General features: G+C 39.0%; 1 protein-coding gene across 2 annotated transcripts in view; it reads right to left on the reverse strand.

Moving 5' to 3' along the window:
* The window catches only part of LOC122551279 (protein boule-like), a 161006-nt gene that overhangs the window by 30584 nt on the left and 112663 nt on the right, over positions 1–17759 (reverse strand). For both annotated transcript variants that reach the window (XM_043692928.2, XM_087988692.1), the window contains exons 9-10: positions 10353–10481; positions 5721–5819 (exon numbers count right to left, since the gene is read on the reverse strand). In XM_043692928.2, coding sequence (XP_043548863.1) covers positions 5721–5819; positions 10353–10481 — 228 coding nt within the window. The remainder of the gene's footprint in view (positions 1–5720; positions 5820–10352; positions 10482–17759) is intronic.

The following is a 17759-nucleotide window of genomic DNA, read 5'->3' on the forward strand; positions in this document are numbered from 1 at the left end:
ACTGGCAATCATTCTGAAAAATTAGACTGCTAAAACTTAAAACTGTTCTATGGTAACATTGTCATAACCAGCTCATCAATTTTATGCTTTCATCTAGATCAACTGATCATTTAACTACTGCAATGAAATAGATTAGTGAGCATCTAAGACTTGGAAACCCGAAGACCAGACCTACCACATCATGTAAATCTTGCTTACACTTAATAGCTGTAACCCTGACATCATGAACGTTGGAATAGAATTTTAGCATATCCCTTTTTCTAGGGAGCCACAGTGAATTAAATAAAATACCATAACGAAATTCAGAGCAGTAATCTGGCAGCTTGCCATTTGCTATTTTCTGCCTTCCATTCAACTTTGTCTTTGTTATAACATCCCTGTAAGCTCCAGACACAGACCTCCTCCATTACTAGTCCATGCAAGTCAGCACTGACAAATTAAAACAGTCTCACTGTATCACTGTGCCTGCTTTTGGACGAACTTACACATAACCCTTTAAGATTTCAGTTTGGAACTCAGGGAAACCCACAATTGCATGGTTCTGCTTGGTGTCTGTGCACAGTAGTACACAAACATCTCATTCATCTACACACGATGCATCTTACGACTATTGGTTTATTTTTAGTGATCAGTGACTTGCCCCCACTTGGAGGCTGTTGGCACCAGATTTTGCATTGCTTTTTCGTGTCCTAGGATAGGCAGATAGTTCAGAGTATTGAACAGTCAAAATGGTGGACATTTTGCAGTACAGCACAGTTTTACAAAAATGTCATCTCTCCAGCTAATGCAGCAGCTTACATAGGAAATATGTGCTTCATTCAACCAAATAGTCATATTTCTAAGTCAAAGGGAACCAGATATGGGGTGAAGAGGGACTATAAGGAGTTAGTGGGTACTGCTGTAGTAAGGGGCACGTGTCAATAGACAATAGGTGCAGGAGTAGGCCATTCAGCCCTTCGAGCCTGCACCAAGTAGTGTCATTTTATTGCAGGGGATTCGGCAGTCCGTCAGGCTGCGTCTTTGCAGTCTGAGGATTGAGTCATAGTGCTCAACTTTTCACTAAGGCTCCTTCGACAATTCCTTCAAACTCACAATCAATATCACCTAGATGGACAAGGAAAATGTGTAGCTAGCAACAGCATGGCAATGCACAAATCTATGCACCCTAAGGTTAAGTTGAGGGTCATTAATGGCTATACAAAGGGATTGAATGGAAATACTGGGAAGCTGAAAGGTCATTGGCAAAAGTCGGATAGCAACAAAACAGGGAAACTGAAGGATGTGGGATCATTATGCATCTTAGGGGAAGCGTATAAGTCAGTCAAGGAAATGAAGTTGAAATCATGCCATTATCAATCGAAAGTTATCTGCTCACTAGATTCAAAATGGTTGCCACACCTTTCAAATTGGTTAGCGTAAGTTACGTTTTCTTTTCGGGACAGAGTAAAATTTGTTCAGTGATACTATCCATTTGGCAGCAAATTGCATTTGCTCACAGAGAGAGAGAGAGAGACTTCAGAGCTCTAAGAAGCAGAGGTACCCAGATGTTCGCGTGCATGAGTTGCAAAATATTAATATTCAGATACAGGAATTAATTAGGAAGGCTAATAGTATGTTATCATTTATTGTGAGAGGTAATGAATACTTAAGTGCAGAAGCTGTGCTTCAGGTATACAGGACAGTGACAAGACCACACCTGGAGTACTATGCACAGTATTGGCCAATTTATTTAAGTTGTGTTGGAGGCAGTTCAGAGAAACTTTACCAGACTAAAACCTGGAGTGGGGTTTCTTTATGAGAAAAGATTGTACAGGATTGGCTTGCATCTGATTGAGTTTACAGGAATAAGATGCCTTGATTGTAACATGTGAGACACTGATTTTTAAACAACAGACTGGGTGAATATTATTTTTTCTGAGATTCAAAAGTCCTTGGAACTCTCCTGAAGATAATGGAAGCAGAATCCTTGAATATGTTTTAGGCAGAGGTGGATAGATTCTGTTAAACAACAAGAGGAAAGGTAGGATAAGTGGGAGTTTGGATTTGAGGTTACAATTAGATCAGATCTCATTGAATGGTGGACTTGACTTGAGAGGCTGAATGGCCTACTCCTGCTCTTAACTAGTATATTCGTATGTTCAGTGAAACAGGGAACTAACAATGAATGACAGTAAGGCTTCAGTAAGCATGTGATATAGAAGTGTGAAACAGTGTATGTCTGTCATGAAAGACAGCAAGTTAAGAGGAATCCTGATGCACCTCCTTTTCATCTTTCCATCATTGGTTAGTCTGACCATTTTAGAATTTGTGTCAGACAGCATTTAACCTGAGAGAGGGAGCGCTTGTCAAGCTTCTCTGGCAAAACATTGTCCTGTCAAGAACAATGAACATGTGAGAGCTACCCACTTGATAAATAGAATAAATCTCCCAGCCTTGATAAACAGAATAAACCTTTGCTTTTCACAATGTGTGGACTCATCATTGATTTCAAATCCTCACACACAGATTGGTGTAAGTGTGGAAGACATATGCAGGCCTGAACCTGATGCATTCCTTATACACTGCAAAGTGCTATCCACATTAAAGTACTATGCATTAGCTGCAGTTATCAACATTGAGGTTCAAAGACCGATGATGTTTAATGTTTTCTTCAATCAAAAATTTGCTTGGTGAGAAGAGAACAATACTTCTTATCCTCGGAAGAGGCTGCTCGTCTCTCATTTGGGTGTGGATTAACCAAGTCCAACAGCGACAAAGATAATAGGTTAGACATTTTAAGAATGCAAGTGCATACATTATTCCAGACGTGCTGGATTACTTACAATGAAACATCATCCATGTCACCTATGTGACCTCAGTCAGTTTATTTCTTCCTTTCCCTTTAAGTGCAGTAACGACATCTGCAACTGGCGTGGAGTGAAGCTACACTGTAGTTGGCCCTGTGGTTTGGAAGACAGACAGTCCTTCCCCAGGTGGCATCTGTCACAGATGGGTCCAGATCTATTGATAATGTCCTGCCCAGATGTGGCTCACCCTTATTTATTTGCAAATTCTGTAGGCTTTGGCATCATAGACAGGGGGAAGTGAAGCGGAGTGCCCCAAGATGTAGTTTTGGTAGTCTTACATGTGGCTCAGACTCACTATTGGTACTTGCTGTCACTCATCCTCCTAAGAGCAAGAGGAATCTGGAATGAAGTTGAGGCTGGTTTCTCATCTACCTCTTGCCTTGCTATTGATGCCGAACATCTATGGCTACTACATTAGAGTGCAATGTATCGTTCAGCTTTTCATGGAGAGGCATGAGACACATTTGCCAGACCACCACGGTATTGATAATGTTGGTGGACTCCTTTGTTCCATTTTATCGAATGCCTTTGACAGGCCTGCCATTCCATTCTCTGCACTTTGGCTAAATCAACAATGGCCAAAACAATAGGATTGTATTTTGCTGAGACATGAGCAAGTGCCTGGTCACTACAGAAAGCAGTGAGGACAAAACACAATGTTTTCAATAAGGAATTAGATATGGTTCTCAAGGCTAAAGAGATCAAAGCGTATTGAGGAGGGAGAGAACAAATACAGGGTATTGAGTTGAACGATCAGTTGTGATCATATTCAATGGTGGAGCAGGCTTTAAGACTCAAATGGCCTTCTCCTGCTTATTTTTTTTTCCTTTTTTCTAATGGTTAATTCTGGACATGACAGCTTTGGCAAGGGTACAGAAGAGACTTGCAAGAGTATATTCAGGAATCAGAGAGTACAGTCATGTAAACAGACTGGAGAAGGTAGGATAGTTCTTGTAGTTGAGAAGGTTACGAACATATTTGATATGGGTGCTCAAAATCAAGAGGAGTTCCGATAGAGTAAATGAAGGGAAATAGTTTCCAATGGCTGAGAATCAATAACCAGAAGGCACAGATTGAAGGTGAATGCCAAAAGTGACAACTTAAAAAAAAAAGATTTTTACATAAGATTTGGAGGTACTGGTGTTGGACTGGGATGGACAAAGTTAAAAATCATACAAAATCATACAGGAGCGCCTGATGAAGGAACAGCGCTTTGAAAGCTAGTGCTTACAAATAAACCTGCTGGACTAAACCTGTGTTGTGTGATTTTTAACTTTATTTTTATACAACAAGTGTTTCGGAATTGGAATGCTTAATAGGGTGGTGGGTACAGTTCTGATAGCTGGAGTTTAGGTAATGGTAATGCTACTGAATATCACTAGGTGATGTTTCAATTGCATCTTTTTAAAGACTGTCATTGTCAGGCACTTGTGTAGCATGACTAATTTACCACTAAAGGCTGATTGGACCTGAAACATTAACTCTACTCTCTCCATAGACACTGTCAGATCTGCTGAGTTTGTCCAGCAATTTCTGTTTTTGCTCCCATCAACTGTGTTTTTAGCTGGATGAGACACCTGACATAAGTTTTATGAATACACGCAAATTCAGTATAAGCAGTCAATATCATTCCAAATCCACCAGAATTACCGAAGCAATACAGTATTTCAAGCAACACTCAACAAGTAATTAGATCTCACGTTAAGTGCCAGGGTGCTGTCTGAATTATTATGATAATTTCCAGCTCTCAAATTTCTTCTTATCCTATTTAGCCTCAAAAAAGCTATACCAGCTTATCATGTGTGATAAGAATGTTTTTGGCATTTGGATGGAAGATAAACAGCACAGTTACCTCAATAATCAGCATGACCAGCTGCTGGACCTGATAGAAAATAGCAGGTAAAGGCTTAAGATCAATGTAAATGGTATTCAGGAAGCTGGCAATTTTTAAAAATTTTGTGTTAACAAATGATCTTGTAATATTTGATCATGTTGATTGCTGTTTACTATTTAAAGATGGTACTCATGTTTATTCCTGATAAATAGTTCCATTATTCTACATGGGATGGAGCTAAGACTAATAAGATCAGTAGCTGGGATTACCTTTGCTATGCTTTCTGAAAATGTCACATTAGCCTTAGTTGCAACAATTATTTGGAAAAATGACACTTAATGCCTAGCATTAGGACTCCCTATACCAATTCATTTTCAGGACATCGCCAAAATGGTCACAAAACTGTGAAATATGCATGATTTATTTTCCCTTTTTTGCCAATTTCAGTAAAAAAAGGACAAATATAAAATAGTCAAAGAAGAATAATAGCAAATTTGAAGTGTAAACTTTATTTTCTTCTCAATAGATGCTGCCAGATTTATGCAATTTCTCCATCACTTTGTTTTTATATAAACATATAACAGTGTTACCCACTGTTACTTGCCCATAACTAATTCCAATAAAGCAGAAAATAAATAATTAGCTAAGTAAAATACCTCATAATTCAGTGCTAACAATCAGATTACAAAAGCATACCACATTGGCATTACATCAGACAAACCTTGCTGAAAAATAATGGCATTTTCAGGGTACTTATTGTTACTAATGCACAGCCTGCCCAGCTAGTCCACTTCCAGCAAGTTATGGCACAAACTTTTCCCACATTGAAGAGTGATAATAAAATCTAACTAATTGTGCACACTTCAAGAATTCTCATTGCAGCAAGGCTTGACTGATTGTCATTAATATAAATTCCTGGTGTGTGATCATGTTATCGGAAAAAAAATAGCCTAAGTGTAACCTTTTTTTTCCTGTTGACTAGTAATCTTGTGGGAGAAATCAGAATGGTCAAGACCCCCTGCCCCCAAAAATGTTCCTACCTTTACTTGTTCTTGCTGCATCACAGGGGCTGCTACTGCCATAGGACTTTGAGTGTAAACCTGGTGATAGGGTGCTTGAACACTGTGATCCGGATAGGGCTAGGAAGCAATAAGATCCTATCACTGTACACTTGTAATTACTAGACAAAAAAGTGTGCATGCTCACAAAATTCCTTATTTCCTTTATTAAATTGATTACATTTTCAAAAGTCATCACACAAAATTGGATGTAATAAAACAACACTAACATCCCAGAATTCCAAGATCATATTATTTGTGGTTATCAAATACTTGGAGCTCTAAATTTCACTTCGGATCCCTGAAGGAAATGGCACATGACCATATGTTGAAAGAAAGATTTGTGAGACAGTACTGAGTGATTCACAATTACCACCTTAGTTCAAATCTACATAAACTCTGCAACCTCTACTGAACTGTATAGAATTAGCCTTAGGTAAAAACAATGACTGCAGATGCTGGAAACCAGATTCTGGATTAGTGGTGCTGGAAGAGCACAGCAGTTTAGGCAGCATCCGAGGAGCAGCAAAATCGACGTTTCGGGCAAAAGCCCTTCATCAGGAATTCTGGTAGTGATAACATACAGTGGCAGCAAATGAAAGGATAGCATGGGAAACAGAAATTTTATACAACTATCAGGGATAAGAAAAAAATGAGAAGTATGTCTACAATAAAATGAACCAATGAAGAACACCATGCTCTCACCAGAGTGCTTTGAAAACAAAGCAGGGCTAAATGAGGCTGAAGAGTTGCTGAACTATTGTTTACAAGATTTACAAACTACCAACCTATATCAAGACTTACAGTAAAACTTATTAAGGAATAGGTCATTACCCTTCTCTATGCCATCGATGATTGGTAGAAATCATCTTTGTTATACGGAGAATCAATAATGGAAGTTTCATCAGACAGGCTATTAATGAAGATCTAGTTTCATATGAAGAACTCATGAAGCATTTGATGCAAATTTCAGCCTTAGGAAGAACACCATTATCAACTGGGCAAAGTTAATAGTTGCATCCAGTGAATGGAAGAGAGAACAGATTCCTGTTATGCACTTTATATAGGTTAGCTGAGACCTGAATATACGGAGACCAGGAACAAGAGTTAATTCTGGGCTGAACTGTCGAGGACATACTGTCAGACTCTCTACTGTTGAGGATGGATTTCACATCATTGAAATGTGTACAGTAAACCAGCAAAGCAGGAAAGCAGTAAACAAAATCATGCATTCAATCAAGACAATGAGACTTTGTGAAGAAATACAATTCACACCACATAGTTTATTGTGCATTGAAGTGGAAGCACTTCCACACAACTTCAGGAAATGCAATAAGTGGGTGTGGCAGTTGAAATCATTGTATTGTCACTATGGCAAAAAAAGAGTGCATCAGCACAAAGACTGCTCTTCTAAAAATACAGAGGGTCATTCCTGTAAAAGGAATTTAAAGCAGCAGGCCACAGTAAAAAGATCTCAGCCAGAAAATAAAGAGAAATTCATTAAGACTACTAGTTTGAAGTTTAAAGACAAATGAACTGCCATTTCTGGGGAAAAATGATAAGATCAAATGGAAACTGTCAAAGTGCAGAAAGTCTGACCAATAGGCAAAGCAACTTCAAACTAAATACTTTGGTTGGAGTTTCAGTTCTTCCTTACACACAACTGTGGTTAAAGAAAGACTTACTCCAGCCGTTAAGTATCTATTTCCATGGAGCAGGAGGCTTAATTTAAAGTTAAGGCACAGATGGCGGACACACATCAATACAAAGAAAAGAAAAATCACAGAAATCGTGTACATGATCCAGAACCCAGATTGATCACTGTTAAATACAAGAGCTTACACACCTACCAAAAATGGAAGAATTGGGAAGCCAAACAAGTATAAAAAACTTTAGTGTGGAATCCCCACAATTATTTAAAGACCCTGGGAAGCTGAAAGCAATTCATCACATCATTTCACAGCCAGATGCCAAGCCAGTGTATTTGATCAGCACAAGAAAGGCTCCTCACACACCTCTGGAGAAGGTGAATCAATGTTGTAATAAGGAGTTCTCTCACCTGTAACAAAACCTACAAGTCAGTGTTCATATGATACCAGTGCCAAAACCAAATAGGAAAATGTGAATCTATAGATCTTACACAATTTAACAAAACTGTTGAAACAGAGATTCAACCAATGGCACTAGCGGGTGACAGTTAGGCAAATCTAGGAAAAAGCTCAAACTTCATGATTCTAGGTTACAAAAGTGACTTTTAAAATCAGTTTCAGATGAATACAATTAACATTAGAGGAATTTGTGTTTCTGAGAATCCTCATTACATCATATGAAGGATACTACTTTAATTAACTACATTTCAGTATGGTATCTGCATCAGAGATTTTTCAGAGGATAACAACTGGCAGGATTGAAGGGAATATTCTCCAGATGGATGACATCCTAACCCTTGGTTTCGCTTCAAAATATGATGCCAGAATAAAACAACACTTGATGCCAGAGTGAATGCATTGCTACAATAAACTGAAGTAACACTCAATGATAAATGAGAGCTCTTGCAGCCAACTATTAAACTTGTAGGGCACATTGTATATGCATCAGAGTTCAGAGCAGACCTCAGAAGCACCTGAAGAATTTCCATATTCGTTTAATGTCATCGGGCTTCAGCAGTTTTATTGGGATGGTGAACAAATGGGTGAGTTGGCACATGTGAATTCATCAATTGCAAAAGAAAAATCAAGCTGGGAAACTGGGAAGACAACCAGCAAATCATAGTTTACAGAATAAAATGGATGTTACTTTCACCGGACACATTGGTCCATTATGATCCAGAATTATCTACAAATGAGATGCAGTTGCAACATCAACTAGATTATGAATTGTATATTTCCAGATACAAAAAGGATGGCAAACTGAATGGTGCATAAGCATCTCAATTCTTTTGAATGAAACAAAGCAAAAATATGCAGGAATTGCAAAAGGCATAGCCACTACTTGGGCTTGTGAGAAGTTTGCACACCATGTCTTAGGTCTACAGTTTACAATTGAGTCAGACCAAGACCCATTGTTTACTCTTAGCAAAATTGCTGTTGACAGTGCAGGGCTTTTATTGGAAATTGATGCTACAGCTAAATATGTCCAAGGGGAGGTACACTATCATGTATTCGTCTCTCACAGCCTGAAGAAAAGGACAAATTTTGTAAAAAATTGGAAACCTATACTTCACTGACCTTTAGGTCTTGAACAGCAATAAAACTGCACTTAAAATTGCCAGGTTCAAAAATCACATGAATCATATGCTCAAATCTTAGAGAAGTGCATCCAAGGATGGCCAGTTTGTGTTCCACATAATCCTTTTTGAGGCAATATTTTGAGCAAAGATGATATTTTAGCTCAGAGAAGCACTCGTCTCCCTTTGGCCCAAAAAGAGCATTTTAAGGAAATGCGCACCTGCCATAGAAGGACATCCATAAGTTAACTTGCAGAATAATTCAGCTGAGAGCTGTTTACTTTAAATCAGACTCTCAGTATAATTGTAAGCATGATTCAAATCTAAGTCCCATTTTCAAGATGAGATATATGCATACCACGTAAGCCACAGGCATATCAATGCTGGCATGCTACATGATAGGTTGGGAACCCAGCTCCAATCTTTAAACTTGATGACCCTAACCCACCTGTTGAGGTGGGGTTAATGCCTGGGCTGAAATCCACATATTGTTCAATTAATATAACAGAAAAAACAAGAAAGATGCATTTTCACATAATTGGAGTCAGTGAAACTGGATGACAAAGTCAAAGCATTATGGGTTATGAAGCTCGTGCTTCACTTTTCCTTTTGTTGGGTCATTTTCATGGACTGGGAAAACTTAAGGCATATACTCATGCCTGAGCATGGATCTAAAAATGGGGACGGAAATATAAATACATGTGTATCAAGCCTGACATTGCATTGCAAGCTACTGAGATTGAGATTTCTTGGATGCTCCAATAAATTATCTGGGGGGAGCATTTTAATAAGAATGATTCATTCGGTAAGTCTTCAACAGGCTGAAATTTGCAGACCCTCTGGTCTGTATGGATGTAATTAGTCCTATGAGCTGAAGAATTACAGCAGTCTTGGCACTGAGAGGCCCAATAGTCAAATATGGAAAAGAATAAGAGGAAAGATAGAACAATTTGCCCTGTTTCATTACACTCCCAATACCAAGCTTAAGCTCATGCTGGCACAAGCTCAATTACAAGCTTCAGTAAGCCATTATGCAGTATAATATGGACAGAGGGTTAATGTGACAAAATCATACCATTTAATTCTCCTTTTGGGTTGGAGAACAAATGATTCCCCAGTCATAACTAAGAACAAACCCTACTACCAAAATGTGGAAGATGAAGAAAATAAAAGAACATAGTCAAAAAAAAATAGAAAGCCAGAAGCCAAAACAAAGAACATAACATTAATACAAAGACATCAGTGTTAAGTTCTATTTGATCATGAGCGGTTTAACTATAGTTACAAAATAAATAGCAAAAAGAAAGCTATACGGAATCTATTGTTAATCAGATAAAAACAAATAATGCAACAGGATTTCCTTAGGGTGAGCCAATCATTAATCTTACCTCTGGCATAGAAGCTTCCATCATTGGAAGTGGAGGAGGTGCACACCCACCGTCTTGAGGCATTTCCACTGGTTGATATATTATCTCAGATGGTTGGAGGTACAACACAGAAGCTGTAGATGCTGGTGACTGATGGAATAAGTAAATAATATAAAACATACTCAAAAGAATATTATGAAGTTACACATCATTCTACATTCTTGGATAAGTTTTAAGAAATGTGTGTATGATGTAATGTGACAGAATTAATCTTCTTGTATCACTAATATCACAAAGTAAGCAGACAAAAGGAATAATCTGGTCTTTAAATTAAAAAATAAATATTTACTCAGCCCTCACGCTTTTTAAATGTCAAAACACATTATCATTTAACTCTTTAAATCCTTCATTTGCATCTCACACATTCTGCTATGACTCTGATCACAGTAGTGTGCTGGAAATCAGATCCACCAGGTGTATCAAATATGTAAAATATCTTATTTAATCATCAAAATAGTCAATTTATTTGTTTATTATTGTTATCTCGAACAAAAGGGGTAAAACTGATTATCAATAAAGCTACTGTGTAGAGTTAAATTATGTCCCCCTTGATCATAACACACAAGTATACATTCAGCTACAGGACAACATAGAGCATTGAAGAGGTATAATTGGTGGGGAGAGAGAATAACAGCCTAGTGGAACAAAACTCTAAATTAGAAGGGGAGAATGGGTGACTTTTTCCAGTTCTTTCGGTTTCCTATTGATGAGATAATTTTGCGATTGGCTGAAGAGTGATTGAAGAGCTTAGTTCAGGTTAAAGGTCAATTAGACTTCATTCTTTGGATTGAATCAACAGTTCAGGTTTCAGAATTTATGAGCTCAGAGATACTGATCTCTGGAACTTTCTCAGATTCCCAGAAAATATATTATTCAGTTGGTTCTAGGTTTAGATCTTTTACCAGGGAGAGAGAAACAGACAAAGACAGAAAGGATGTTTTCCCTCCTGCCAACTTTCTTTCATCTGCTAGCAGCTCCCACTTGTGGCAAAACACAAATAAAAAGTCCAGAAGATTTCAACATGGTCCTTAGGAATTTTCTTCAAATTTCTTTGTCAAGCCATTGAGTTTATAAATAGAGTCATACAGCACAGAAACAGACTCTTTGGTCTAACTCAACCATCCCAACCAAACTTCCCAAACTAGTGCCATTTGCCTGCATTTGTCCCATAATCCTCTAAACCTTTCCTATTCATATACCTATGCCCCCTAGTTTTGAATTCCACAAAACTCCCTTTTTCAAAATTGTCTCCCTTTTTCAAAACAATTTGCTTTTTCAGTAAACATGGAATAACTCAACAGTTCTCTTTGATTTGACTTTTTCCAAGAAATCACTTGATAAATGTGTCATTAACCAACCCAATGCCATCTAAACAGTTCAATTCTCCAAATTTTCATGATTGAAAACAATATGCTTCTAATATGTTTCCACATTTAGGAAAATGAAATGTCATTTCAACTACAACTCATTACAATATAAAGATGACACAAATAAAATTACATTTATTCATTTTCATTCACTCTTTACACAGGCTTATAAAACTTCTTGCCACCTTTTGTAAATTTTGAAACTATTCAGGCATTATTACATTCTTGACAGTATACCTGCAGTTCTATCAACTTTTCCAATGATATGAAGAATTCATGTATTATCAGATCAAATTACAAAGTCCAACAAAATATCATAATAATTTAAAACAAGAAACAGCGAATGGTGGCGATCTGAAATAAAATCAGAAGTTGCTGGAGAAACTCAGCTGGTTTGACAGCATCTGTGCAGAGAAAGCAGAGTTAACATTTTGGATCCAGTGACCCTTTCTCACAACTGAAATTCCGAAGAAGGCTCACTAAACCTGAAATGCGAACTCTGCTTTCTCTCCACAGATGCTGTCAAAATAGTCTGCCATTTTTGGTTTTAAATTTCTCTACAAAGGTTGAAAAATTAGGCTCATTATAAATTAATGTCTCTTTATGAGCGTGCCAAACATAAACTTCAAAATGGCTGAAAGCCAATAATAATCCCAGGAGTTTCCTTTTCCACTGTCGAGTATTTTTCTTGACGCTGGTTTAATTTAATAGAAAAGTACCCTTTTAGATTGTCTTTGTCTGATTAGTCATTTTGCAATAAGGTAACCCCCACCTCCAAGCCATTAGCATCAACTGCTATTTTAATAAATACATAGAATCTCTATGGTGTGGAAGCAGGCCAGTCAGTCCATCGGGTCCACACCAACCCTCCAAAGAGACCATAAGACATAGGACCAGAAATTAGGCCATTTGGTTCACTGGGTCTGCTTTGCATTCAATCATGGCTATAAGGTTTTTCAATTCCACTTTCACGCTTTCTCCCCAATAACTAATCAGAGAGGGTATCACAGCTACAGAAGCTTCCATTGTCGAGGAAGATCTGCCTACCGAGACAGTATGGGTGGAAATTAGGAACAGCAAGGGAGCAGTCACCTCATTAGGGGTTTACCACAGGCCTCCCAATAGCAGCAGGGAGATGGAAGAAAGCATAGGTTGGCAGATTTTGGAAAAGTGTGGACGTAGTAGGGTTGTTGTAATGGGTGACTTTAACTTTCCCAATATTGATTGGAGCCTCCTTCGAGCAGAAGATTTGAATGGAGCTGTTTTTGTAAGGTGTGTTCAGGAGGGTTTCCATTGACAGGCCGATGAGGGGAGAGGCCATTCTAGACTTGATGCTCGGAAACGAGCCGGGGCAGGTATCAGATCTTGTGGTGGGAGAGCATTTTGGAGATAGTGACCACAACTGCCTCACATTCTACATAGCTATGGAGAAGGAGAGGATTAGGCAAAATGGGAGGATATTTAATTGGGGAAGAGGAAACTATGATGCAATTAGACATGAGTTAGGAAGCATGGATTGGGAGCAATTGTTCCATGGTAAAGGCACTATAGACATGTGGAGACTGTTTAAGGAACAGTTGTTGCAAGTGATGAATAAATATGTCCCTCTGACGACAGGCAAGAAGTGGTAAGATAAAGGAACCTTGGATGACGAGAGCGGTGGAGCTTCTCGTCAAAAGGAAAAAGGTAGCTTCCATAAGGTGGAGGAAGCTCAGGTCTAGAGGATTACAGACAGGTGAGGAAGGAGCTCAAAAATGGTCTGAGGAGAGCCAGGAGGGGGCACGAGAAAGGCTTGGCAGAACGGATTAGGGAGAACACAAAGGCATTTTACACTTATATGAGGAATAAGAGAATGGCCAAAGAAAGAGTCGGGCCGATCAGGGATAGCATAGGGAATTTGTGTGTGGAGTCGGAGGAGGTAGGGGAAGCCTTAAATGAGTTTTTTGCTTCTGTCTTTACGAAAGAAACAAACTTTGTAATGAATGAAACCTTTGAAGAGCAGGTGTGCATGCTGGAATGGATAGAGATAGAGGAAGCTGATGGGCTGAAAATTTTGTCAAACATTAAGATTGACAAGTCGCCAGGCCCGAACCAGATTTGTCCTCGGCTGCTTTGGGAAACGAGAAATGCAATTGCTTTGCCACTTGCGAAGATTTTTGCATCCTTGCTCTCCACTGGAGTCGTACCTGAGGACTGGAGAGAGGCAAATGTAATTCTTCTCTTCAAGAAAGGAAATAGGGAAATCCCCGGCAATTACAGACCAGTAAGTCTCACGTCTGCAAGGTGTTAGAAAGGATTCTGAGGGATAGGATTTATGACCATCTGGAAGAGCATGGCTTGATTAAATGTAGTCAACACAGCTTTGTGAGGGGCAGGTCATGCCTCACAAACCTTATCGAGTTCTTTGAGAATGTGACTAGAAAGGTTGATGAGGGTTGAGATGTGGATGTGGTGTATATGGACTTCAGCAAGGCATTTGATAAGGTTCCCCATGGTAGGCTCATTCAGAAGGTCAGGAGGAATGGGATACAGGGGAGCATAGCTGTCTGGATACAGAATTGGCTGGCCAACAGAAGACAGCGAGTGGTAGTAGAAGGAAAATATTCTGCCTGGAAGTCTGTGGTGAGTGGTGTTCCACAGGGCTCTGTCCTTGGGCCTCTACTGTTTGTAATTTTTATTAATGACTTGGATGAGAGGATTTTGTCGTTGACAGTATAGAGGGCTGTTGTAGGCTGCAGCGGGACATTGACAGGATGCAGAGATGGGCTGAGAGGTGGCAGATGGAGTTCAACCTGGATAAATGCGAGGTGATGCATTTTGGAAGGTCGAATTTGAAAGCTGAGTACAGGATTAAGGATAGAATTCTTGGCAGTGTGGAGGAACAGAGGGATCTTGGTGCGCAGGTACATAGATCCCTTAAAATGGCCACCCAAGTGGACAGGGTTGTTAAGAAAGCATATGGTGTTTTGGCTTTCATTAACAGGGGGATTGAGTTTAAGACTCGTGAGATCTTGTTGCAGCTCTATAAAACTTTGGTTAGACCGCACTTGGAATACTGCGTCCAGTTCTGGTCGCCCTATTATAGAAAAGATGTGGATGCTTTGGAAAGGGTTCAGAGGAGGTTTACCAGGATGCTGTCTGGACTGGAGGGCTTATCTTATGAAGAGAGGTTGACTAAGCTCGGACTTTTTTCATTGGAGAAAAGGAGGAGGAGAGGGACCTAATTGAGGTATACCAGATAATGAGAGGCAAAGATAGAGTCGATAGCCAGAGACTATTTCCCAGGGCAGAAATGACTAACATGAGGGGTCATAGTTTATGCTGGTTGGAGGAAAGTATAGAGGGGATGTCAGAGGCGGGTTCTTTACACAGAGAGTTGTGAGAGCATGGAATGCGTTGCCAGCAGCAGTTGTGGAAGCAAGGTCATTGGGAACATTTAAGAGACTACTGGACATGTATATGGTCACAGAAATTTGAGAGTGCATACATGAGGATCAGTGGTCAGCACAACATCGTGGGCTGAAGGGCCTGTTCTTTGCTGTACTGTTCTACATTCTATGTTCTCTAACCTGGGCAATCAAGAACTTATCTATCACTGTTTTAAATATACTTAATGACCTGGCCTCCACAGGTTCCATAGATTCACCACTCTCTGGCTAAAAAGCTTTTCCTTATCTCCATTCTAAAAGGTGTTCCCGGCTGTGCCCTCAAGTCCTCATCTCTCCTGCCAATGGAAACATCTTACCGACATCCACTCTGTCCAGGCTGTTCAGTATTCTGCAAGTTTAAATCAGATCCCCACCCAGACCCACTCCCCTACCCTAACCGTGTAACCCTGCATTTCCCATGGCTAATCCTCCTAGCCTACACATCCCTGGACATTATGGGCAATTTAGTATGGCCTATCCACCTAACCTGCACATCTTTGGACTATGGGAGGAAACCGAGGACCCGGAGAAAGTCCACACCAATACGGGGAGAATGTGTGAACTCCATACAGACAGTTGTCCAAGGCTAGAACTGAATCTGAATGCCTGGAACTGAGGCAGCAGTGGTAACCACTGAGCCATTTTTTTTTTGTTATGTCAGGGCCCAAAACTGGTTTATGCATGAGGATGAGTTTTTTCAGAAGCTGTTTGGCACTCTTGACAGAATCACCTTTACCAGTTTTTCAATAAATCTGTTAGCATACTTTGATACAACACATTTGGTGTAACAACAGATGATATCTCTTTAGCTCTTGATATAATGGTACTTCACAGTACCCTTTCAATAAATCAATCTTAATAATAAATGAGGCACCTCTAATCCAATTAGTACAATGTTTGATCTGAGGAACTAGGTATGAATCTGTTTTCATTTCATTTTTGTATAGGGAAATGCAGAATCTAATCAATCCATTAGATTTAAGAACTAATACCATTGGAGGACTCCACAATTGATTTGACTAGCTTTAATCAAGTGATTGTTTGACACACACTGAATCCCTGTTTTAACCTCAGCTCGTTTCTTCTGGGCTTAAATGATAAGCATATCGTTTTATTGATACTAATACCCTTACATACAGATCACAACTGGCTCAGGTTGTATACTTTGATAAATCCCAAGATTTTCTTCAATTGCAAAAGCACCCTTATGGATCTTTCTGTTATCTTTCCTTTAAGTATGAGAATATTGTGTCTAAATGTCCCAGTTTCTCAGTGTATACTAGTTGGATAGCAGGAGGTTCATATTATGTATTGTCTGTATCGTTTCCACCTCACTCTGTCATTCTTCCTTTTTATTACCATCATTTGACAAATTTGCTTTTTCTGATCTTTGACTCTATAATGCCATCTTTTTAACATATTAATATGATACAATCAATTCTTCTTTCTGCCACGTAGAGTACTTTAGTCAATTCACTTTACTACACCTCTTAGTTTCTTGATTTTAATTTCTTTATCTATCATTTTCAATTCTCAAGTTCTTTCCTATTCTTTCTCTGCTCATCAAAGCGATTCACATTTTCATGTACAAACTACAACAACTATAATTCAACTGTAGAGAATTCTGATGACTCACAGCTGAGAATAACCTCTCTTGTATTTCCACTAGTCTTAAATGTTGGCCTAGTATTCCAGTTACCTCTGCCATCTGGCTTTTGCAGGAAATTCTACCTTTAACTCTTTTGTTAGTTCTATTAGTAGAGCCATAGTTAAATTTTCGGAACCAGCCAGGTAAAAGTTCCGTATCTCTTAAAGAGTTTTAGCTACTTCAGATGCAATCTTTGTTTTATAATATGAGAAACCATGTGTTTGTCCATTTATCCTTTGTTGAATGCTACCACAACACATTCAATTTTCTGATATCCAAGTCCAAACGTCCCACACTGAGTACTCAAATTTTGTTCCGACTCTGATGGGAGGACAGTGCTAGAATTGTGAGCTATTGTGAGTTGATTCATTGTTGAGCAGCTGCTTTGAGAAACATAAATTTCAAAACAAATTTAAGGAGAGGAAAAATTTATAAGACAAGACACAGCTGATTTGTAGGATCAAAGAATTTCTACTTCCTAATAATTTTTCATTTTTAGTCAACTGCACAAGAGTAAGACTAAATTAGTTAAAATTACACAAAGTAACTTAAAAGTAAAAGAGATATCATGGCAGCTCAGCCAGGTGGAATGCCTGTCCTTGAGGCTTGTGAACAGTCGTGTACTCTTTGCAAGACCTATGTGAGGTTGCACAATCTTCGTCTCCACGTCTCAGAGCCTGAGCAGCAGCTACAGTCACTAAAATATATCTTCCAGGAGGAAATCTATGTTTAAAGCACATTTGGAGAGGTAGACACACTGCATGTTAGAGGCAAGCAGGCAGACAGGGAAAGGGTAGCCATCACACAGTCCAAGACAAAATGGCAGGTAATGCAAGAAATCCTAGAGGCTATGTCTACCAACCAACTCTGTTCTGGATACCAGTGATGCTCTTGGATCCAAGGAGTGCAGCAAGAGCCAAGTCAT

The sequence above is a fragment of the Chiloscyllium plagiosum genome, unplaced genomic scaffold (assembly GCF_037043375.1).
Source record: "Chiloscyllium plagiosum isolate Xiang-an unplaced genomic scaffold, Cpla_swu_hap1 HiC_scaffold_7, whole genome shotgun sequence".
Lineage (NCBI taxonomy): Eukaryota > Metazoa > Chordata > Chondrichthyes > Orectolobiformes > Hemiscylliidae > Chiloscyllium > Chiloscyllium plagiosum.